Source organism: Protomyctophum bolini (assembly GCF_963924005.1).
Source record: "Protomyctophum bolini genome assembly, chromosome: 2".
Classification (NCBI taxonomy): domain Eukaryota; kingdom Metazoa; phylum Chordata; class Actinopteri; order Myctophiformes; family Myctophidae; genus Protomyctophum; species Protomyctophum bolini.
In genome coordinates, this window is record NC_137863.1 from 44,052,197 (window position 1) to 44,076,560 (window position 24,364).

The 24,364-nt window shown below is 40.9% G+C and overlaps 2 protein-coding genes across 2 annotated transcripts in view; one reads left to right on the forward strand and one right to left on the reverse strand.

The window, feature by feature from the left end:
* The window catches only part of slc12a5a (solute carrier family 12 member 5a), a gene marked incomplete at both ends in the record, with an annotated part of 263,063 nt that overhangs the window by 184,688 nt on the left and 54,011 nt on the right, over positions 1-24,364 (forward strand). The gene's annotated exons all lie outside the window — the stretch shown is intronic.
* Positions 11,416-24,364, reverse strand: part of LOC308325875 (solute carrier family 12 member 5-like) — a gene marked incomplete at its 5' end in the record, with an annotated part of 28,359 nt that continues 15,410 nt past the window's right edge. Inside the window, 8 exons of the mRNA XM_080778608.1 lie at positions 11,416-11,557; positions 15,469-15,602; positions 16,443-16,457; positions 17,025-17,263; positions 18,562-18,687; positions 19,977-20,084; positions 21,533-21,664; positions 22,685-22,854. Of these exons, the coding sequence (XP_080634734.1) occupies positions 11,466-11,557; positions 15,469-15,602; positions 16,443-16,457; positions 17,025-17,263; positions 18,562-18,687; positions 19,977-20,084; positions 21,533-21,664; positions 22,685-22,854 (1,016 nt within the window). The 3' untranslated portion in view covers positions 11,416-11,465. The remainder of the gene's footprint in view (positions 11,558-15,468; positions 15,603-16,442; positions 16,458-17,024; positions 17,264-18,561; positions 18,688-19,976; positions 20,085-21,532; positions 21,665-22,684; positions 22,855-24,364) is intronic.

A 24,364-nucleotide genomic window follows, 5' to 3' on the forward strand; every position in this document is an offset into this window, starting at 1 on the left:
TCAACCGTACGTCCCACAAACGCTAATATGGTATCCGTTTCGCATTCGGGTTCTTGGAAACGCCCCCCAGCCACTGCGTTAGTTTGACTGAGGTTAGGTTTAGGTATAGTTTTACTGAGGTTAGGGTTAGGTATAGTTTTACTGAGGTTAGGGTTAGGTTTAGGTATATTTTTTACTGAGGTTAGGGTTAGGTATAGTTTTACTGAGGTTAGGGTTAGGTTTAGGTATATTTTTACTGAGGTTAGGGTTAGGGTTAGGTTTAGGTATATTTTTACTGAGGTTAGGGTTAGGTTTAGGTATAGTTTTACTGAGGTTAGGGTTAGGGTTAGGTTTAGGTATAGTTTTACTGAGGTTAGGGTTAGGTTTAGGTATAGTTTTACTGAGTTTAGGGTTAGGGTTAGGTTTAGGTATAGTTTTACTGAGGTTAGGGTTAGGGTTAGGTTTAGGTATAGTTTTACTGAGGTTAAGGTTAGGGTTAGGGTTAGGTTTAGGTATAGTTTTACTGAGGTTAGGGTTAGGGTTATGTTTAGGTATAGTTTTACTGAGGTTAGGTTTAGGTATAGTTTTACTGAGGTTAGGGTTAGGGTTATGTTTAGGTATAGTTTTACTGAGGTTAGGGTTAGGTTTAGGTATAGTTTTACTGAGGTTAGGGTTAGGGTTATGTTTAGGTATAGTTTTACTGAGGTTAGGGTTAGGGTTAGGTTTAGGTATAGTTTTACTGAGGTTAGGGTTAGGGTTAGGTTTAGGTATAGTTTTACTGAGGTTAGGGTTAGGTTTAGGTATAGTTTTACTGAGTTTAGGGTTAGGGTTAGGTTTAGGTATAGTTTTACTGAGGTTAGGGTTAGGTTTAGGTATAGTTTTACTGAGGTTAGGGTTAGGGTTATGTTTAGGTATAGTTTTACTGAGGTTAGGGTTAGGTTTAGGTATAGTTTTACTGAGGTTAGGGTTAGGGTTATGTTTAGGTATAGTTTTACTGAGGTTAGGGTTAGGGTTAGGTTTAGGTATAGTTTTACTGAGGTTAGGGTTAGGGTTAGGTTTAGGTATAGTTTTACTGAAGTTAGGGTTAGGTTTAGGTATAGTTTTACTGAGGTTAAGGTTAGGGTTAGGGTTAGGTTTAGGTATAGTTTTACTGAGGTTAAGGTTAGGTTTAGGTATAGTTTTACTGAGGTTAGGGTTAGGTTTAGGCATAGTTTTACTGAGGTTAGGGTTAGGTATAGTTTTACTGAGGTTAGGGTTAGGGTTATGTTTAGGTATAGTTTTACTGAGGTTAGGGTTAGGTTTAGGTATAGTTTTACTGAGGTTAGGGTTAGGTTTAGGTATAGTTTTACTGAGGTTAGGGTTAGGGTTAGGTTTAGGTATAGTTTTACTGAGGTTAAGGTTAGGGTTAGGGTTAGGTTTAGGTATAGTTTTACTGAGGTTAAGGTTAGGGTTAGGTTTAGGTATAGTTTTACTGAGGTTAGGGTTAGGGTTAGGTTTAGGCATAGTTTTACTGAGGTTAGGGTTAGGTATAGTTTTACTGAGGTTAAGGTTAGGGTTAGGTTTAGGTATAGTTTTACTGAGGTTAAGGTTAGGGTTAGGTTTAGGTGTAGGCTGTCAATCACAGCGACTGGCCAGTCACAGCGCACCATTTACTCAAATGCGAAACGGGAACCATATCAGCCCCACAAACAGTTGCTCTTTAAACCTTTGCATGCGTTGTCTTCGGATCAAAAAGACTGCACGCCAGCATGTCTATTGTTTAACATCAAAAGAATAAAAATAAATAGTCATCATGTTCTTTTGTAAATGAACTCCCTCCTTGATCATGCTATGGCTTCACGCGAAAGCATTAACCCATTTAGACCTGAGTTAAAAAACATTCACTTTGAAAGAATATATATACAAAGATTTGCGCCGCATTCTTATGATTTTTCAAAAGCAGCAGACTGTGACTGTGTGAAAGCACACCTAGGCATGACTGATGTACAGTACTACATCGGTCAGTGCGTGCGTGCGTGCGTGCGTGCACATGTGTGCATTGGCGAAGGTGCGTGCATTGGCGGAGGTGCGTGTGTGTGCGTATTGCCAGTTCCACCCACAATCTGTCTCTCACTTCCAAGTCACAGCATCACTCGTACAATGTACGTGTGTGTGTGTGTGTGTGTGTGTTGAAAAGTATACTTTTGGGAAGTGTGGAGAGGTTCGACAGCCCTTGACACACGGACACACACACACACACAGACACACGCACGGACACACACACAGACACACACACAGCTGTGTCTCCATCCATCCAAAACCATGACACTGCCAGAGTGAACATGTTGAAAGATTGTATCAGAGAGAGAGAGAGAGAGAGAGAGAGACATGCATTTAGCAAAATAATACTCAGTTGTTCTTAACCCATTCTGAACGGGAACCCATTTTGGTGTTAGCATCATGCCATGCTTTAGCTATTGAAAAATAGCAGACCCTATTGCTGGGCTGATTAGGTAGTTGACAGGTGTGTAAATGGAACTGGGTGTGCTGGAATGGGATATGGGAGGCCAGTGTGGAGACTGAGGGAGAGACAGAATGTGACAGAGTTGCATTTTATGTATGAAATGTGCTATATAAATAAAGTTTACACCACTGACTGTCCCTCCATATAAAATAAAGGCGAAAGTCACAAAAGAAAATTGAAAAATTGATCAGTTACAATTCCAGACTATGAAGAATCATTTAATAAAGGAATACTTCCAGATTCAGTTAAAGATTAGCTACAATAATTGTGATATTAAAAGTTAAATGCTCGTCATATGACATAACAGAGAGGAATGGGCCGGACCCTTGCTGCTGCGCCTGCTCTGCTCGTCTCTGTACTGTGTACTAGGGAGATGGAACTGTCGTCTGGATAGAACTTTCTGTTACAGTTAAATCAATATAAAAGTACCACACAACTGAAAAGTATCGCGACTGTGACCGCAAGTTAGAAACGTGTGTGGCTATAATGACGCACAGCTGTTTGCAGCGTCTTCTGCATGCATCTAAGCATTAACATTTCAATGGCCGAGGGTCGTTAGAGTCTATTGTTCCGTGTTGTTGTTATTGCACGTCTAATGGTTAGACGTGTGACAACGCAACAATAGGAAGCGATTACCACGGTCCATTCTGTTGCTGGCTCTCCGAGTAGCATGATCTGATTATAATCAGCTGTTTTATGTGCGTGCGTGCGTGCGTGCAGGGTGTCACCCAGGAACCGATAGAGAGAACCGAAATTGAATTATTGTAATGGGTACCCGGTACTCGAGCATGTTCGGTTCGGTACCGGATTGGTCCCGAGGTTCGGGACCCACCCCTAGCTATAACCCATCGTTTTTTCCTTTTTTCCTTTTTTTCAAATCCTCAAAAATGATGAAAAACTGCGTGCTATAGTATGCCGTACGATATGGCCATGGTCCAAAATGATGAGAAACGAGGATAACTTTTTTTTTCAAAATTTCAAAAAACATGGGCTATAACCCAGTGATACTCAACCTCAGGCCCGCGGGACCATTATGACTGGCCCACCAATGAAAATCTAAAAAAAAGAAGAAAAAAAATCTTTAATTACATTATTATAAGTAATACTATTAGAGTTGTACTATTACTCGAACGAAAATAAAAGCTTGGGGGGGGGGGGGGAGATGCAATGCAAATTTAAGACATATACTTTGTATCCCTATTCCCTGACATAATTTTATAGCTAAACGGACAGAATTCTATTTTATTGGAATGATGAAACCCAGCTGCCATTAATAGTTGGACATGGAAATGGAAATTGCGGAAATTGCTGAAATGGAAATTGCGGAAATTGCGGAAATGGTAATTGCGGAAATTGCGGAAATGGTGGAAATGGAAATTGCGGAAATGGAAATTGAGGAAATTGCGGAAATGGTAATTGCGGAAATTGCGGAAATGGTGGAAATGGAAATTGCGGAAATGGAAATTGAGGAAATTGCGGAAATGGAAATTGCGGAAATGGTAATTGCGGTAATTGCGGAAATGGTGGAAATGGAAATTGCGAAAATGCGGAAATGGTAATTGCGGAAATTGCGGAAATGGTGGAAATGGAAATTGTGGAAATGGAAATTGCGGAAATGGTAATTGCGGAAATTGCTCTTCACTTATAGCTATCTATTTTCAGTTAGATTGTTTTATTTTACTCAGTCAGCCATATCACTATTCATTTTTTTTTCATGAAAAAGGTCATAGCTGGGTAATCTATTTTCAGGCAAATTGTGTTTATTGTATTTTATTTTACTCAGCCATAACAATTTATTTTCTGTTAACCAACTTGCTGGCTGGCAGGCAGGCAGACAGCTACTCATAGACAGGCAGACAGACAGACAGCTACTCATGGAGAATTGGACAGGCAGGCAGTCAGACAGACACAGGTATCATGTTATCATATAATAACTTAGATCTTTTTGCAGGGAATTTTTTTTTTTGTTGCAACAAGATGGAATTAAAGACTCGACACAATTAACTGTAATAAAATGGTATTGGTTTATTGCATTTTGTGCTGACAAATCTATAAAATGGAACGGGTAATCGCCAGAAGCCATAGATAGAAGCATTTGAAATGTATAAGATAAAACTACTTTTTCCTCTTTTTTTTTTTCTTCTTTTTTTTTGAAGGTATCATGAAACACAATAGAGAATAATACTAGTTTATTTCAATAGAATATTTACCTTACACCGACACAAAAAATAAACACCTCCACAATAAACTGTTTTATTTATTTACACATAAACCCCCTAACCACCACCACCCCCTGATCTCCAATGCAACCTCCCCAGCAGTTTTACAAGTGCACATGTACACACCCCCCCCCCACATAACTGAAAGGAACGCACTACGGCTTTACCATAAGACTACATACAATCAAGGAAGAGTAATGAAAGGTTATTAAATGAAGGGATTAAAACTAAGGGAAACACATTTGTGTGCACGTATATACTGTATTTATATATAATTCGTAACTACATCCATTCCATTTTCAAGCACTCGTACAAAATGTTTTTTCCACGACTCCAGTGAATTAAAAACAAACCCAGATAAGGAGTTGGTTTCCTCTGGATTGGGGTGTATATATTTAAATGGAAAAAAATCATTTTGCATCTTCAAAAGCTTATAATGCACTCTAATTGCAGCTTTGTGTGTTATTCTGACTGGGAATCAACATATTTAAGATGAGCTCCTGTTTAGCTAATTTTTACTATTGAGGTACTGTGATGTCTCAGCAAGCAGACATTCTTTGCTGATAAGTTTGCTTCTGTGCTGTTCATTGGAAGAGTTTTGATTATTTAAATACTATCAATTTTTCAAAATAAAAAAAGAGAACCCCTATTTAACAATTGTCAGAGTAATAACCATTTATTTAATCAGCCAATGACTCATCAGTATTTTGTTGTATCTAATTCATTGGAGTACACATTTGCACACCTATCATATGTAACTGAAATATACTTTGGTAATCAGTTTATCTGCGGATATATACGACACAATTGACAACAATCTGAAAGGACCTCTTGCAACAAATAAATCTACCATAAAAAATAGAATCTTGTACTGTAATATATTCATTCATCTTGGATACACTGATTGGCCAGTCAAAAAAAAAAAAAAAAAAAAAAGAAGATACTAGCAAACATCTCATACTACCGAAAGAAAACGTCTCAAATAAACGGAGAAGAACAAAATACTTTTTTTTTTTTTTATATATACCACAAACACCCAATATATTTTCAATACTGCACCTTGTTCAGGTGTAGTAATAAGTCTTCTGCATGCATGCATTGAGTTACACAACATAACTGGAGTAGGGCTCTGCTTGCACTGCACGGGATAGTGTCTTCATTTTTGTTCCTCACCAGACTCCCAGAGAGATCACACTGACTCATAAATAAACAAATACATTAGAAACAAATGCAGCAGCACTCAATTTACCTTCTGAGTCACAGATCTGCTTGCGTCTGAGCAAGGATATTATTCATGGTTAAAAATTGTAAACCTTATATGTGAGCTATTATAGGCTTTCTGGCTCTCTCCGTCTTTCTGTTTTAACAAAAGCAAAAATTTGTGAGGCACTGCGTATACCAGTTTAATGGTCGTTGATGGTGTCTTTTCTAAAAAAAAGGACAGCCTCCTCAAACCCAGCAACAGACGTGTTTTTTTCTAAAAGGATAGCCTCCTCAAACCCAGCAACAGATGTGTTTTTTTTCTAAAAGGATAGCCTCCTCAACCCAGCAACAGATGTGTTTCAGAGCCCTTAATATCCATTAGAGGATGGAGACTTTTGTAATGATCACCGGCAGGTTGGTCTCATGCTACAGTTTGTGCAGGCGAAAGATTTGATCTGTTCCACTTGATGGGCTGTAGGGATGAGGAAGGAACATGCTGGTTTTATTTTTTTGACCACCTTGTGTGTCGTTCAAGCAGAGCCTAGTACCAGTATTGGAAGCGCTTGTTTTATATTCTTTGATCATTTTACAGAATTTATACTGCAATCACATATTATAAGTATAGAGCTGGGGGTGGATTTGTGACAGGGGGGGGGGGGGGGGAGGGGGGTATGGTATTTTGGAGGAGGCTCACCTCACAGATAGAGTGACAAGCACTATAGATTGAACATTTACTATGGTTCTTTTTAGAAATATAGCAAGAGAAAATAAAATAAAAATAAAAAATGAAGTTGTGATGCATGCCTCACTGACCTAGAGAATACATAAATGATAAAAATGTCAACAAAATGAACAGGTAGGTAGTTTATTGCAGCCCAAAACTGCAGTATTAATGGATGTAATATGATTATTATCTTAAATAACATGTCACACCCCATACAACTGGTGTAATATACACCCATGCCACCAGAGAGCACTGTGGGACAGCCGACTTCCACAATTTCACTTAAGGGTCTTTTTTTTTAGGGTCCATAAGACCTGGTGACAAACATAGTGATGAACTAACTGACTGGTGGCACTGCTAGCTGTTTAAATGCAAACAATGAAACAAAAGCAATATCTGGAATGGAGAAAAAAAAATCAAATAAACGAAAACATCTATGTGAGAACAATATTGCACATAATCTTACAAAACTCTAAGACTCTGTCCACAGTGATTAGACCAGTATAACAACGAAAGACAACATCGTAGTAGGTTACAGTGTTTCTGACTGCAGTAATAAGATTATTTACAAAGGGTGAAATGACCGTTCGTGAGGTCCATCCATTCGCTGACTCAAAAGCTTTCGTTACATTTCACTACTTGAGCAAAGATTGAAATATGACAAGTAGGCCTAACGATAATGTGAACTCATACTCTTTACTTTTTTCTTTTTTTTTTGCGAAAGACTCGTTTACAAGGTCAAGCTATGTCGCCACGTGGCAAACAGGTTCTCCGATCTGTAATTTTAAGTGACATTTTGTGATCCTCGAAAGAGAAAACATTCCCTTTCCCCGCCTACCACCTTGAACATAGAACTCATCACGATATAGAAACCACTAAAAAACAAATATCGCCACGTAAGACCATGCAAACAGTAATTATAAAACACATTGATAATTTTTGATAAATAAATCTCATTTTCCCAGTAAACTGTTCCAATAAATATCAGATATCTCTTCTTTAGAATAAATTTTTAAAAGGCTCAGTCGATGCAGGCAATGTTCGAGTGACAATCCCAAAACAGGCCATATTCTTTCAAAACGTATTATTATTATTTTTTTCAAAGACATCATCAAGACATTGGACATAATCATGTGTAAAGATCAAAGTATTTGAAAGAAAATGTCTGATGATCTGAGGCGCCAAGAGTCTCTAAAAAAAGACCTACAGCATGGCCTCTTGAACAAATACGTAACGTGCCACAGGTAGATGTGTTCTCACAACCTATAACAACTAACAGACAATTCAAAGAAATGTAAAGGAAACATATTCTTAAACGTTTTAGTTGTTTGTTTTTTTTATCTAATCAGAATGCTCAAATTCATGGAATATTTCCCCTGCAATAGGACTTGATTTACTGCTTTACTGAGCTATAACATTAGAGAAGGGACTAAGCAGTTTTGTAAAAAGAGAGAGAGAGAAAGAAAGAAGAATTAAACAACTTGGGGGAATTGCCCCTGGACCAACCAAACAAATGGCACCCTATAGTGTAATATTGCGTCAAGGTATTCAACATAAAGTTAGTTCTCTAATACAGTGGTTTTCAATAATTCTGTGCATAAGGCACACCAATGGACAAGTCGAGGCACACCTGTATTCATGGCGAAACTATAGCTGATCTACACGCTCAAAATATGTCGCATCGTGGCTGCCTTTTGAGCTTTGTAGATAGGCTATTTCCTCGACGTTTATCTGTGAAAGACGTACAAATGTAAATGTAAATTTAAAAAAACAATCGCCCATAATGGCATGCCCAAATTACAGCATTTGGTAAATATATAGTATTGGCAAATTGAACGTACAAATTATTGATATAGTCAATTTCAAAAATGAGTTATAACTACTTGTTATAGTTGTGTATATTGCGGTAATACTGTTATAGTTGCCACACAATCCCAAAGCACAGCTGGACTTGTCCCATGGCGGCACACCACCCCAGTGTGCCTCAGCACACCGCTTGGGAACCACCAAACTATAATACAAACTAAATGAGGAACCCTGTCCAGAGAGACAACGAGCAACAATGATATGTATGTCTGTTTAAGCCGTTTACCCTTTTTTCTCGTGATCTTTTTGTCATGTTCCTTCACTCGTGTCTCGTTATGTACAGTACAAATAAATCTATTGATACTAGCAGCATTCACAACATAATGGTCTGACATTCAAACACCACTTAAAAAACATTGAATAATGTTTAAATAGCTCTATAAACTAATTTGTTTTGCCTCTATTTGTATATATACTGTATATATGTATATAAATGTATATACAGTATATATTACTGTGTGTGTGTTGGTGTATATATATATATATATTTATATGTTTTCATTTATATAGATCTACTACAAGTGCAAATGACCAAAAACAGAAGAAAAGAAAAAGAAAATAAAGTCAACACTCAGTGATTTCTGTCCTTGGTCAGAGTGACATGGTTCTGAATTCATGACGTATGAAATCTACATATACAAAATATATGTGTAAAAATAAATAACATGATTATGTGAGTTCCTAATTTCACCAATTGCACATTCCTTTTTTTCAAGATACACTTTTGAACTTAAATGTGATTTAAACTTTGCTAACAATTCATTCCTACGGTCGAGGACCTGGTTTGGCTCATGCCAATCTAGAGGATACAAAATCTCATTAGTATAGGTTCTACTGCATAGAGTTCTGTCTTGTGGACCAAGTGAGTTCCCTTAGCTATTACAGATATACCATTTGCTCTTCCAGAACGCGCAACTCGATATTTCTTTAACTTGTGTTCAGACAGTGCCCCCGTGAACAATCAATGAGTGCTCAAATTAAATACTAACTAATCAATTTTCTTCCAATTTCCAGGAATCCTCGGCTAACAAGAGGTTGGTTGATTTGACACACGTCACTGATTATCCTGTAACCGGGGGAACTTTCCAAACAGCGTTGCCACTCCATGTAGGCATCTCTCCATCATTAAAGCACACTTTTGTTCCTTCTAATTTGAACAATAGAAATTTGTTTGCTATTTAATCTTTGAAAAATACTTTATAATAATATGGCACATGTTGGATATCTAAATTTGGCAAAAAAAAACCCAATATATCTTTGAGTGACAAGTCTAAAAAAAAATGGCATATAACTATTTCATAAATATGTATGTAACCCTCTGTCTATAAACATAACAAATACATTTTGTTTCTCTAAGATGGAAAAATAACACATTTAATGTTCATTTAATGAACTTGACTGGATTGGATTTAAAATGTCACTTGTTGCACAGTGGCGGACAGTGCAGGTGCAGTACTTTGTCAAAGGTTACAGTGACAGTTACCATAGTGATAGGAGCCTAAAGCAAGTTTTTGAGCTGACCCTCTTGAGAGAAGGAACATTTTTCTCCACTAGAAGCTTTTTTTTTTTTTAGTATGTCACAAAAATACTACACTCATACTGAACAACGCGTCAAGAGCTTTTATATTATTTACAGTCAGTTTGATCCACACGAGAGGTCGGGGGGGGGGGGTGTGCTGGCATCTGACAATGATGATCTCGACGGGACACATTAATACTCTCTCCCCACACACTCCTCTGTCGGACGGCCGCCCCTCCGCTTTAGGAAACGCAGTATTCACAGTTTAATTACGTTGTCAATCTCTAAAAACCAAGCTAGCCTTGTTGTTTTTTTTTGGCACTAACAAGTGGCACACTTTGGGTTGAGTGGGCCACTTAAAAGAGAGTAACATATGGGGACGAGTAGAAATACAATAATACGGGTGAATGGAAGGGAAAACATAATCGACCTTAAAAGAAATGACACAATCACAAGGAAAGGATGGACGTGTTAAGGAGTGCTCAAAAAAAGTGTCATGGATCCACGTACCATTAAAGTCTTCAAATGTCACTGGGATTTTCACAGTCTTGTAGCATCCGCCTGTTCCGCCATGTGTCCTCTTCCTTCCACCCACTGTCCCGTGACTGTGGGTAGCAGTCTTTATACCTTTTTTTTCCTGTTTTAGCTGATCGTTCGCGTCGAAAACCCGGAAACGCGTGGATTTGACCGCGCACACACTCCGAACTCATTTCAGCTGGACATCAGAAGACAATTTGCTGCAGAGAAGTCTGTGGGCACTACCATGCTAACAAAAGTCCAACCTTCAAATAGCCCGCTGTGATTAAAAAGAAAGACAGATAAAAACATGCATACCGGTATTATACGTTCACACCTCAGCCAACAGCCCCATGACCGTCTATTTCAAATGATTGTATGCTTAAAGAAAACTAACGCAAAACACTCATGGTAAAAAAAAAATGTCTAAAGAACTCCTAAAAACGATTTGAGGTGATTAAAAAAAAAAAAGAGTCTGCCATAGATACAAAAAGTATAGCCAGTGTATAACGGTTTGGCCGTCTAGTATAGGTTAACGTTTGTATCGCCGTTTAGCAGCTTGTCTCCTATGCGATGTCTGATTTTATGCTTCGTCGTACAACGATGTCGTGGGTGAAAAAAAAATAACGGATCCATAAGACCACGACGCATCACATCTGCAACGTGTTGTGACCTTATAGATCAGCTAGGAAGGGGGGGGGGACATTCTGTACGGGGAGAGAATGCCATTGTTCGGGCTGTTGACTGGTGGGCGTGAGAGGACTTCCAAAACGTAAATAAATGACACGGTTTGGATGTGATTATATGACGTGATGTGGGGAAGGTAAGGTCTGAGCACAGTGTGGGTGTGGGACTATAGGGGTTAGGGGTCGATGAAGGGGGGGTGGGGGGGGCATGGGGTTGAGGGGAGGAGGAGGGGGGGGAGGGATTGCTCTCTCAAGAGTAGATGGTGATGACCTCGCGGCCACCTCCGCGAACCAGGAGCACCCGGTTGAGACCGTCGGTCAGGACCTCGAGGAACTCCATGTCTGGGAGAGGGGGGGAAAACGGTCAAGGAAATCAACCCAAAGAATACCTTATACTATACACTGTATGTTCTGATGTATGCACGACCCTCATGGGTTAATACTAGTGGTTCTGTGGCCTGGCATATATAAAAACAGATTTGACCCGTTAACTCTCAGAGTTACACACAGACCTGCAAAGGGTTCCATTTGGAACCCCTGTCTGTCGAGTATAACCCCTGAGGGTGCCTGGATCACATGTACAGGATGAAGTCTTTTTTTTTTCTTCTCGAGTATATAAATACTTAACCTCGTGTAGGATTTAGGTGTGTGTGAGTGACAATGACCCGGTCTGACCGGACAAACATCACTGTGCCACAGGTTAAAACCCATTCTGACCTGAGATCAGATTCATACGAGGTTTCCACTGGGACACACACTGGTCTGATTATTAACCCATTCTGACCTGAGATCAGATTCTAAAAATGTCAGCCGTTCTTCGATTTTTTTTTCAAAAATAGCAGACCTACAAGCTCGTAGCGCGCCACTCGGTGGCTCTCTCCAAGTACTCTGCCAAGGTTCTATACTATAGGCTTATTACCTCAATCTCTTCACATATTGTACGGTTACTATAAAACGCTATTATTCAGGCACATTTCAGCCACCTCCTTTTGCCCATTAGGACCACTCTACACGCAATGCCACCATACATGTAGCGACGTGCACCTATGGTAGCAACATTCTACAGGCCACAGGTTTCCGCGTTACACCTTTTTTTCCTCCGTGGCGCTAGAGGCTTTTGTCACTATAATTCAATTCGCCGTTCCAATATCGCCACTATGAATCTATTTCTCATGTGCGATTAGGACATTAATGATACAAATTAATTACATTTTCATATCAGTGGACCCGTTTGATATGGGGGTCCAAGGCCAAATTAAAGTCAGTTTAGAAAATATTGCGTAATTCACCGGGCAACTGAAGCAACGTAAGACCCATCTTTAATGATAACCATTCATTACTTAAAAGGACCACTTTACCACTTTTCAACCTATCCTGCTACCCTAATAGAAAGGGGGTACATAAGCACATGGCCGTTTATCCAACAGCTTTCTCCGACCGAACCACACTTTCACCACACATCTCTATATGCAAAATAAATTCGCCACACTCCCAGAAAACATATAGACTACATTGCATTCGCCAAAAATGTCTTATTTACCGTTTAAATATTACTTTTCTGAAACACGCTATTGTTGCTCAACCTCTACAGCCTACGTCAGAATCGTCATGTTGGCGTCTACTACGCCAACTACGTTCACTTAATGGGGCCAGTCCTTCACAGTGACACACGCGTTAGATCAACCACGCGACCGGGATGGTTTCTACCCCTCAATGTCGTGCCTACTCTACACTGCCATCCGAAGGCCCCTCCCCCTTTCACTGCTCCTGTCTCGCCAACTACGTTCACTTAATGGGGCCAGTCCTTCACAGTGACACACGCGTTAGATGAACCACGCGACCGGGATGGTTTCTACCCCTCAATGTCGTGCCTACTCTACACTGCCATCCCAAGTCCCCTCCCCCTTTCAGCGACTCGAACAGCAGCTCCGTCCGAAAGCCCACAGCACTGCACAGCCCCACACATGTCACACACCCAAATGCATCGAATGAATGAATAAGGCGCTTATATCGCTTTTGCTCAGTGGATGGGACATTTACATTAAAAGCAATCGGATGGACGCGTGGATAACGGCATGGTTGTGTGCAATCGGAGGGAAAGCTTCCATAATCCATATAGCTTCCATGCTAGCTGCTTCAGACACAGGGGAGGGAGATGGCCCGGTCTCGAGTGCGAAATAGCGCTTATGCAACAATTACCCTAAAAACACAAACACCTCAACTCGATGTCATTGTGAATAAGAATTTCGAGCGACAAAATAATTTTTGGAAGGACACTTTCACCCAGTATGAAGCTATATGTGGTAGCCGTCTGTGTCACACCAAAACTGGTGTCCTATACAATCCTGTAACGATCCTCTCTTGCATCTGGGCTGAGGCACTGCCTGCGAGTTGGCTCCGTCTAATAAGCAAATTTAGAACTTCCTGTTTGAGAGCTAGCTAATTTAAGACATCCGGTTGCCTTCAGAATAAAATAAGGTTATTTAATTCGTTAATTAAATAATTAATACATTACATTATTAGTATTATTGTTACATTACAGTTATTGTAAAGACACACATTATGTTCCTGTGTAAAAATAAGTAATTCAATATATCTAAATGGATAAATGCTATTCACTACAGTGCATGGACTTTATAATGTGGAAATAATACTTCTGGATTTGCAGGCCTGGCGCCACGGGGGGGGGGGGGGGGGGGGTAAAGGGGTGTTTGCCCCCCTAAATCAACCTCTCTGCCCCCTTAGATCAAAAGTGGAAAAAACTCAGTGATTTATCCACACATCGCTCTGTGTGTGTGTGGGCGTGTGTGTGTGTCGCGTCGCCCTCCAGCTGCAATTGCGAGTGTGCGCTGTGTGCAGGGCACACTACTGAGTTTAAAAACACAGCTGAAACATGAAGTGGCGTCTGTCAACTCCCGCAATTTCTTTCTTCCCATGTTGCGCTGCAACGACACTGGGATGAGGTCCCCGAAGGGGGCCGAAATTCTAGTCTTCATAATAATAGGTCCTCACTAATAATGGCGCAATTATTTTCTACTCGGTCAGTGTCTCATATAGGAGGGCTGTAGTGGGCAGTTCAGAAAAACAACAAATTTGTTAAACATATTATAGTATCTATCATTAAACAGAAGTTCTTGCAGACAAGGCAATGTATTATGTAATGGCACTTTAAAAGCCTGTCACACGCCAGAAATAGCCTAGATATATCTACAAGCCTGCGTTGCAACCGGCACCTCGTTGTGAGCTTGCCAATTTCTGCGGGGAAGGCCTCAGTTCTTCATTTACACGACACCGCTGTCACTGGTGAGTTAACCCATTCTGACCTGAGATCAGATTCATACGAGGTTTCCACTGGACACACACTGGTCTGATTAACCCATTCTGACCTGAGATCAGATTCTAAAAAATGTCAGTCGTTCTTCGATTTTTCAAAAATAGCAGACCTACAAGCTCGTATCGCGCCACTCGGTGGCGCGCTATGAGCTTGTAGATCTGCTATTTTTCAATAGCTAAAGCATAACATGATGCTAACACCAAAACGGGTTCCCGGTCAGAATGTGTTAAATTTGTTCAGTCCAGACGACCACAGTAGCATACTGTATACCTCGGCGGAGGATGGATAGGATCGCTGATTTTACGACGCTAATAAATGTTCCTCACAGTTTCCTGCGACGAGTGACAACATTCCTGCCTGGCCCTCTCAAAACAAACGGTGAGGGTTATACGAGTCGACGCTCGCTTGTTGGTGTTGCACGAGAGAGGCCACAGAAATATATAGCCCTGTAGTTTTTGGACACATTTAGAAATATAAAAAACGCGTGTTTTATGAAACAAGTTAAAAATGTGCGCCCTGGTCGCTCTGAAACCGTAAACTAATATGTTTTTTTTTGAGTGGTGCAACCACTCCTACAACCAGCAATGTCCGTGTCCGTGTACCTACCTGTTTGTTTGTTTGTTTGTATCAGTGGCCATGAGCACGAGTGGTGTGCGCATGCGTGAAATTGGAACGATAGTATGTGACTTATTGATACCAGTAGGGGGCGCCAGAAACAGAGAGAGGGGTAGTGCTGTGTTTGCTGCCTGCTAATGAGAGAGAGAGAGAGAGAGAGAGAGAGAGAGAGAGAGAGAGAGGAGGGGGGGGGGGAGAGAGAGAGAGGGGAGTTGCACCACTCGGTTCACACAGGTGTGATTTTTTTATCTACACCCAAAATGTCAAAATGTGTAAAGCGAAACCCAGGAGAATTGAAGGATACAGTTCTCGTCGCCCATCCTGTTCTTGGGAGCTCCGGGCATGTTGAGGAGCACCAGCTTGGCTTCCGAGGACTTCTTGATGATGACCTCGTTCAATCTGAGCGCCGTGTGCATGCGGCGCACGTTGGACTGGTTCCTGGTGGAATACACAACAGGTTGAAATCACCTTCACACACACACACACAGTCTAACAACATGCTAAACCATCCCAGATCCAAAGAGTCCTAATGATAAGGCTATGGGGCAACGTCATATGAGACTGGATATCATCTGGTCATTTGGATTCATACTAGTTTTAATCACGTATTGTGTAGGTAACCTTTTAGTAGCTATTTAAAAGAAATAGCTACGATTGCTCAACTTTAAGATCAGCTATAGGGCATATAGCAGTGGTGGCCATTTTGTGGCGTCACAGGTAGAAAACCCATAAAGTTTTCCCATAGAGATTTCAAAGAAAACACACCCGTGTGAAGTGAGGCGTGCTCTTATCAACGTACATCATCATGACGTAACACGTCTATTTGCTCAGACACACATGACGTATAAAAGTCTCCATTCGTTGTCAATGGGAATTTAATTTTGTTTGTGTGTAAGATGAAAATCTACACTAATAGCTGAATATAGGAGGGGCTATCGCCCCACACAACACATTTTATACCTATAGAACCAAGCAATCCAGGCTCCTGGTGAAACATGACCATAAATCATTTGATAAACACGTATACAGTACTATATGCTTATCACCCAGCCAGCCCTAAATGATTGTATTATGATTCAAAGCGTCTTTCAGCTCCTAAATCGTTAATAGGGTGATGGAAGCTCATTGACACATTAATGACCTCATCCTCCACATGCATCCATGTGACTGACTGGTTAACTGACTGGTTAACTGACTGGTTAACTGACTGGTTAACTTGGTCCATATAGTATGAGAATGTATGAGTTGGAGCTTCATATGGACTTCAATAATACTTACAGGTTCTCCCACTCACTGCAGCATGGCGAGAAGAGAAACACATGGTCACATCAGTGCCATACCAAACATTATGCATTGCAGCTTTACATTTCACAGATGGAAGAAACTGCAGCCTCTCAACGTTAATAGCATTTGTACTAGTAGACACCAGTGTAGCACAAAAATAATGAAGTCTGTGTGCTTGACTATTTATAGGGGTTTGACTGGATTAGCCGTAACTCAGAGAGTGTACAAATGGAACCAGGTTTGGTTCCATTTGGGTATATACACTCTCAGAGTTAAATTAAACATAGATTTTTTACAATTATAAATTGGGTTCCCAGAGATAGAAATCCCATTAAATCGAGGTCTGTCCGTACTAGCCCTAATGCATATCAAACTACGGGTCCTTGTAATGGAAAAGAATGGTTGAAAATCACTGCTAGAAGTCTAGAACCGTGAAAGTCTTACTCATGGGAGGGGGGGTCCTTCAAACGGTTTTCAAATGGGGGGGTCCGCGGATAAATAAGTGTTCATTTGAGGGGGGTTTACCGTGATATGAAAACGTTTGAGAACCAACTGTCCTATAAACATAAAACTCACGGCTTCATGTTGAAGATATCTTTGATGCCCTCGGGCGTGGCTGCGCCGCCCCCGCCCCCGCCGCCGCCGCCCGGCGGCTTCTTCTTGGGCGTCCCCTCCCCGTCGCACTTCTCCGTCCAGGTCATCTGGACCTGCTCTCCGGGGCTCTGGGGCTCCGCCCCCCCTGTGGGCGGAGCCCCAGGGGTGGCGGCCGGGGTGGCGGGGCTGGCCGGAGTGGTGTTGTCGTGGATGAGCTGCACCTGGAAGGAGGAAGGAGAAGAAGAGGACGACTTTGACTGAGAGATGACGACGACGACGAAGATATAGCTTGATGAGCGACGAGAGACGAGAGGAGAGATGGTTGAGAGTGTGTGAGCCAAAGTCGAGGTGGTGGTGGAGAATGCGGGCGTGCGGGTGAAGTCGACCACATGTGTGTGTGTGTGTGTGTGTGTGTGTGTGTGAGAGAGGAGAGAGATGAGAGAAGGGGCTAAGATCAGATTCTAAAAAGTGTCTTCTACATCCTGAGAGTTTTCTGAAAAAGCTGTGTTTCTATTATGTCAGTCGTTCTTTGATTTTTCCAAAAATAGCAGACCTATACAAGCTCGTAGCGCGCCACTCGGTGGCGCGCTACGAGCTTGTAGATCTGCTATTTTGTCAAATAGCTAAAGCATAACGTAACGCTATAACACCAAAAGGGGTCCCCGCCGGCCCAAAATGGATTAAAAGCCTGATTTATATACTTTGTCGCGCGCCGGATCTCACACAACCAAAAATTGGACAAAATGTAATTTTATTCATTAAAAAAAAGGTTACATAGTGCCGTTTTAAGTTTAACTAAACTATGATATTAATAATACTACTAATACATCATAATTGCAGTTGCAGTATATGAGGTATAATATGAAACAAAAATCACACCCGTGTGAAGCGAGTGGTGCAATCCTCGCGAGATTGTGGATCTGCTGCTTATATAATTTGTAATTAAAAGGTTCTTTTGAAATAACCTCTAAAGTGAACAAGATCTTGGAATAACGTGTTCCTGCCACGCGCTATACGTCCAGCCAGGGAAACCCCCCCACCCCCCACCCCCCGTCAGGTGAAAAGAAGCGGCTTGGACTCCTCTCATGCATAGAAGGAAACATGAGGTCAGTCCGTTGCTCTCCCCAGGTTGGCGGAGGGAGTGTATAGAGCCCCAGGATTATACATTAGATAATTGACACAGGGGTGAAAGAAATGGGTTTACAAAATCATGGGCTAAAAATGATTGAGTTAAAGGTATATTCAGTGATTTCACTTAATTCAAATATCACTTAATTTTTGTGATAATCCTCCCTACTATAGAGTGTGCTGACCATATAAGGAGTTCCTCCGTGTCCCCAGTTAACCCCTGGGGGTCAAAAAAACCTTAGGTTTCATTTTTGGCTCTCTATCCTGATTGGATGAAAGGCTTAGGTCCCACAGCCAAAAAAAAAGGTTTTTTGAGTGAAATCACTGAATATACCTTTAAGAACATAATGAAATGAACCAGATGATAAACAGAGTCATAAATCATATATACCTCCTCTTCAGGCTTCTCTTCCTTGCTTCCGCCCGGTGGGTCCTCGGTCACACTCAGCTGGGTGGTGACGGCGGCCGGGTTCTTGCGGCGGATGGACCCGCGGGAGGAATCCGTGATGCTCTGGATCTGCGCGGCGGCAGACAAACGAACGAGAACACAGGATAAAAGGGTTGTTTTCGTCGACTAAAACTAAGTCGAAAAATTTTCGTCTACGTAAAAGTAAAGTTCATAAATGAAGTTCTGCACCTCGGTTTTGGAAAGGAAAACCTCCCATAGAGCAAAATATTTCGCTCACTTACTTAAAGAACCATGGTTACTAAAGTAACCTCCATGTTTTCGTCGACTAAAACTAAACTTTGACTAAACTTAACTAAACTAAACTAAATGACAACTAAGCTACGATGACTAAAACTATAAGACTAAATATACTGACAATTTCGTAAACAAATAAAAACTAGGCTAAAATGTTAGGAAGGGACTAGTGGACAAGAGATCAAGTATAAGTCATTTTACACTTGGTTGCATCATGCTGAAAATAGCAAGATCTACTGTGCTTGTAGATCGGCTATTTTGTGTAAAAACAGTCCGTATGACGGCATCAGTGCCCACCAAAATACATTTTAGTCGACTAAAACTAGACTAACACCAGGTGACTAAAATGTGACTAAAACTAGATGAAAACTATTCCAAAGACTATGACTAAAACTAAAATCAAAAACAACACTGCGGAGCACTATATCCACGTTTTTTCATTCTATGACTTTTGTTTTTGCTACATTTGTAACCACACTGCTCTGCTATTTCTGTCTCCATAAAAAAACAGAGACATTTGAAAACACTATGCTGCTGACCCCATTTTGTTTTCAAAATGACACCCACAAATTGGAAAAATTGGGTGGGGTGCCCACCCACCACTTATTACACTTACAGCACACGCGTTCTTTAAAGGTTCTATACCTTTGAGTTGGCGAAACTTTAAAGAAGATCCAAGGCAGCTCTGTGCAGTTGAGGTAGAAAAATCCTTTATTTCATTTCAGTTCTATAGTTGAACGAAAGTTGCGCTTTATGGTAGAAAAGGTCAACAATACTATAACAAGTGTGGATTAATTTATTTTAATAATGTGTGGCCCCCCAGACCACCAACAAAATGACCGGAACTACTTAATATTCAGCTTTAAAATTGGAACTAACCCTTGAAGTCATCAGATGGATTTTTTTTTAATGTATACTTTCATCATTTCCTCATGGCCCACCAGTGGTGGGCCCCGTCAAGTCAAAGCAAAACAAAAGTCGAACCAAGTCGAGTGAAATCGAGTGAAACTCTGAAATGCACTGCACAGAAGAATTGGCACAGAGTTATAGACACCCAAAGAATCCTTAAGATAACCTTGAATAAAACGATGTCTTTCTCTTACCTCTCTCTCACGCTCGGTCTTGGTCAGGTTGATCTGCTTGAGGATCTGCGAGCGTTGCTCCATCACCAGGGTCTTCTCGTAGGTGTAGGCTGAGATATCGCTGTCTTGCTACAGAGGAGGGAAGACAGATATATCATGGGCCCATTATTTCTCTTATCGAAACCCTGGAAAGACAAAAAACATTGGAAATAGTCAAAATGCCAGAGCATTCATCTGAGCATAATGCTCTGTGATAAAGAGAACTGGGGGAAAATGGATGTGAAAATGCCAACGCACAAAGCACTTTTTAAGCAGTCAGGCGCCCTGCGTGACTTTCCTCATATTTTGTCTGTTCGGTGTTCTCTCCAGAAGTCCATTTGATCAATCTGATCCGTCTGCCCTCTGAAAGAACTCCTTCGGCAACTTATCAGACTTAAACACCCATTATTTCTTGTCCTGTGTTAACCCGGAGCTTATCATTTTGGCTACAATGTAATGGTCTCCCTGGGAATAATCGTTGCTCACAGAAGGTAATGTAGTTCAATACAGTCAAAGTCGAAGTACATTAATCTCTCCAGGTAGGTACAATGAAAACAGCCATTCAGTTGTCAGTAGTGCTATTATGGGGTGGTTTTCTGTGAATGTATAATGCTGTCTGCGCGTGTGTGCGTGTCAGAGGAACGAACGCATCATTTTAGCTATTGAAAAATAGCAGATCTACAAGCTCCTAGCACGTGTGAATGAGGCCTAAGTGGCTTCTTAGTCAGTAGAGAATGGTAAATGTTAATCATTACAAATGCTTTGAAAACGGTGAACAGTAGGGGTAGGGGACGATATGGGTACCTCACGACACTATATATGTGGCAAACCTCGATAATGATAATATCACGATATTCGGATTATCGGATATTAGGAGAGAAAATCCGATTTTTTTTTACATTTTTATATATCAATAAAAAAGACATACATGTCCAAGGCAACCCCGCGGTTTTGATACATGTCGACATACACGTCGTCCAAGGCCAAAATTTGGTTAATGCCATAGACTGTAAAAAATATGGACAAAGCGTTCCCAGGGTCTAACATGAACGTAAAATGAAGCCTGTCAGTCCTTGCAATGGAAGTCGCCATCTTTCTAGATCCGTTTTGGCCCAGCTGGCCATTGGCTGGCCCAGACAACGAGGCGGGACTTCCCCCCTTCTTCTCCGTTGGTTTTTATTTTGACTCGAGTGGGAGGGGAATCCCTATCATAGACTGTAACGGTAGCCACGCCCCTCAGAACATACGCAACTTTATGGTCATTCTTTTAATTAATGGGACCATAATTTTCCAAAAAGAATATTATGACATTAGAAATGAGACTTTAAACTAGTGACTGGAAGCAGAAAGTATTCATGACCATGTTTATTAAGGTGATACAGTCTAGGTGAAGTTGGGCCCAAATACATGGACTTCTATGGGGCTATGGGGTTTTTCTGGGTCCAATGACAGCGCCACAACAGGCCATTATATGAACTTTCATTTCCTTAGTGGCTTCACAAAATATCTGTCTGACTGCCCCCCTGGTTAATGCTCACCATTTCTACGACTTCGACCATGGCGTCGATACGCAGATGGTAGAGGAACGTGGTGAGGTCCTTCTTCATCTGGATGCTGTTGTCGTCCATCTGGGCCACGGTGAAGATGCGCATCTTGCACTTCCTCCACACCTGAGAAGCAAAAAATGCAACCGGTGACCACTCAGTGGTGGAAGAAGAAGTACTCACATCTTTTTTTTACTTGAGTAAAAGCATATAAATTAGGCCTGTCAAAAAAAATCGATTCGAGTTAGAATCGCGATTCTAATGCCGTCCGATTCAGAATCGATTCTCATTTTCCAAAAATCGATGCAATGCATTATGGCCTGGGTTTCTGCATAGTGCATTTACTACCAGCTAAGCTAAGCCTGCCAATTGTATTTATTTTACACCTGTACTAATGTATTGTTCTGGTATTGAGTGAGAAGAGATTTTGTAACTTTTGTACTGGTTCAAATTTGTGCAAGCTAAATAAATGAGACGTGTTCTTACTCTAAATTCTTACTTTAAATCATTCAGTTTATAAAACCTTTACAATTACACAAGCTTTTTACTAAATGTACTCTGCTTTCATGCCAGAAGACTGGAGTAGATCATGCTAAAATTCTATTTAATTGTTTTTAATAAAAATAAAGAAACTGCTTTAGAATCGAAAAAAAAACTTTTTTGAATCGAGAATCGGAAAAATCGAAAAGATCGTTTTTGAATCGAATCGTCACCCCAAGAATCGGAATTGAATCGTGGGACACCTAAAGATTCGCAGCCCTAATATAAATACTGCAATGTATAGGAATACTCTGTTACGAGTAAAAGTCGGGGGATTCAAAATGTATACTCGGTTAAAAGTACCAAAGTATTGGCGTCAAAATGTACGTAAAGTACCAAAAGTAAAAGTAGTAGTGCAGAATTTCAGTATCACTTGTGTGGGACAAGTGGGACGGGACGGTGTAAGCAACTTATTTCTTAAATGCTTTGATGTCATATTCCACCGTAGGCCTATTGTCTATCATTTTGTTATTAAACCCCTCTGGTGTCATTTTGTTTAAAAATGATAATTGGGTTGGGTTTGTAAATAAACCATTGATGTGTGAGCATTAGTGGTGTGATATTTTGATGTGTGGGTTAAAGTGCACGTCGTGACAGTGTATATACCTTGTGCTGGCGGAGGAGGAAGGGGAGGAGCATCAGCATGCCTCCGTCGTGGACGATCCACCACACGTCGATGTGGCCCTCGGTGAAGCGCTCGCCGTTGGACGGGAAGGCCGAGATGTTCTTGGGCACCAGCAGAGCCAGGTGAGCCGAGGTGGTCTCTCTGACCAGCTCTGAGACGAGACGAGACGAGACAGGGACGGGAGAGGAGAAGAGAAGAGAGGTCAGAGGTGTTCACACAAGTATAGCCTTGTTATACCCGTCTGTAAAACAGACCAACGAAGGCAGCGTTTACTATCGGTGAAAGAAATGCAAATGCCACTCCTTTCCATGCCATGCTGGAAGGCTGGAAACCCCCGAAGTCTCCTGAACTTGAACGCAGCATTGAACAAATTTGTTTAGAAATCCATGTCGTATACACAGCATCCCCACTATAGCTAAAGAGTTCTGGGTTGCTCCCCGGAAATAGCGGTGACGCTTTGAGAGCGTGTATAGATCTGCTATTTTTGTCCACATAAGTGCCCTCTTACGGGATTTTAGCCCCCTGCCCCTCTCTATAACACTCTCTGCACGTCCCTGGATATCAGAAAAGCTATCAGAAGAAGAGGACACAAATTATTGTGTCCTCTTGTGGTGGTGGGCCGGTCTGGGCCAAAATCGCGCGAAAATGCCCGGGCCGAATTCTTGTCCTGCAGTCCAGCCCTTGCACACAAGTAGGGGGTGTAACAGTTAATTGAACGAATCAATTTAATCTATTATATGAAAAAACTAAATTGATTTTTTAATAAAAGTCTCATTTTTGGAGGAGGAAAAACGTTTTCAAAGATTTTCTAAAATCTGCGGAAAAAAACTGTCGTATACTGTTGTGTGCCGAAGTATGAAACAGGGCCTTGAGTATGTGTAATTATTTGCATTATATAAAATAAAATAAATCCTGCGTCAATTCATCAATGTCATCAAGTGCTTCTTGATCATTCAATTCATCGAAAAAGGACAAACAATCGCTAAGAATACTAGTATCGATCCATATGGTTGCAGCCCTACACACAAGTTCAACTGTACACTAACTATACACACACTAACAATACAAGGGATTTATATGCATGAATGTTAACACAGCTGGGGTATTAGTGGGACCACAGCGGCAGCAGCTTGTAGAACTAAACCAGGCAGCTGTGTGCTGGAAGGTCTTTGACCCTGGACAACCTCTCTATACTCCCATTTAAAGACACTCCCCTCCGGCTCCGGACGGCTCCACTAAAAACCCGTGGGAAGGAGAGACCTCTAATGAGAAGTTTCCCCCTCCCCCCAAGTGAGGCCATTTTCAGACTTTGTTCTGAATAGAGTATAGACTGTTAAAAACTGGACCTAGTTCTATATGCCCATAACCGATGCCACGTTTTTGGGGTTTGATGCCCGTTCTCTGATTTTGGAGAGTCGTAGGCCAAGGTTTAGCATACAGTATAGCTTACCGATGTTTTGACTTTGACTCCCGAGTTTCACGTCGATTTCCATTTGAGAACATTTAATTTATAAATCAATAGCTAAAATAAAACTTTGATATAGAGAAAAAAAAAGAAAAAAAAACATAATATAGAAAATGAAACATTGAACTTTAATTCAACAATGAACAAGCAAACAAGTTTAAATAGAATACATGTATATAAACTAGACTTTATTTTA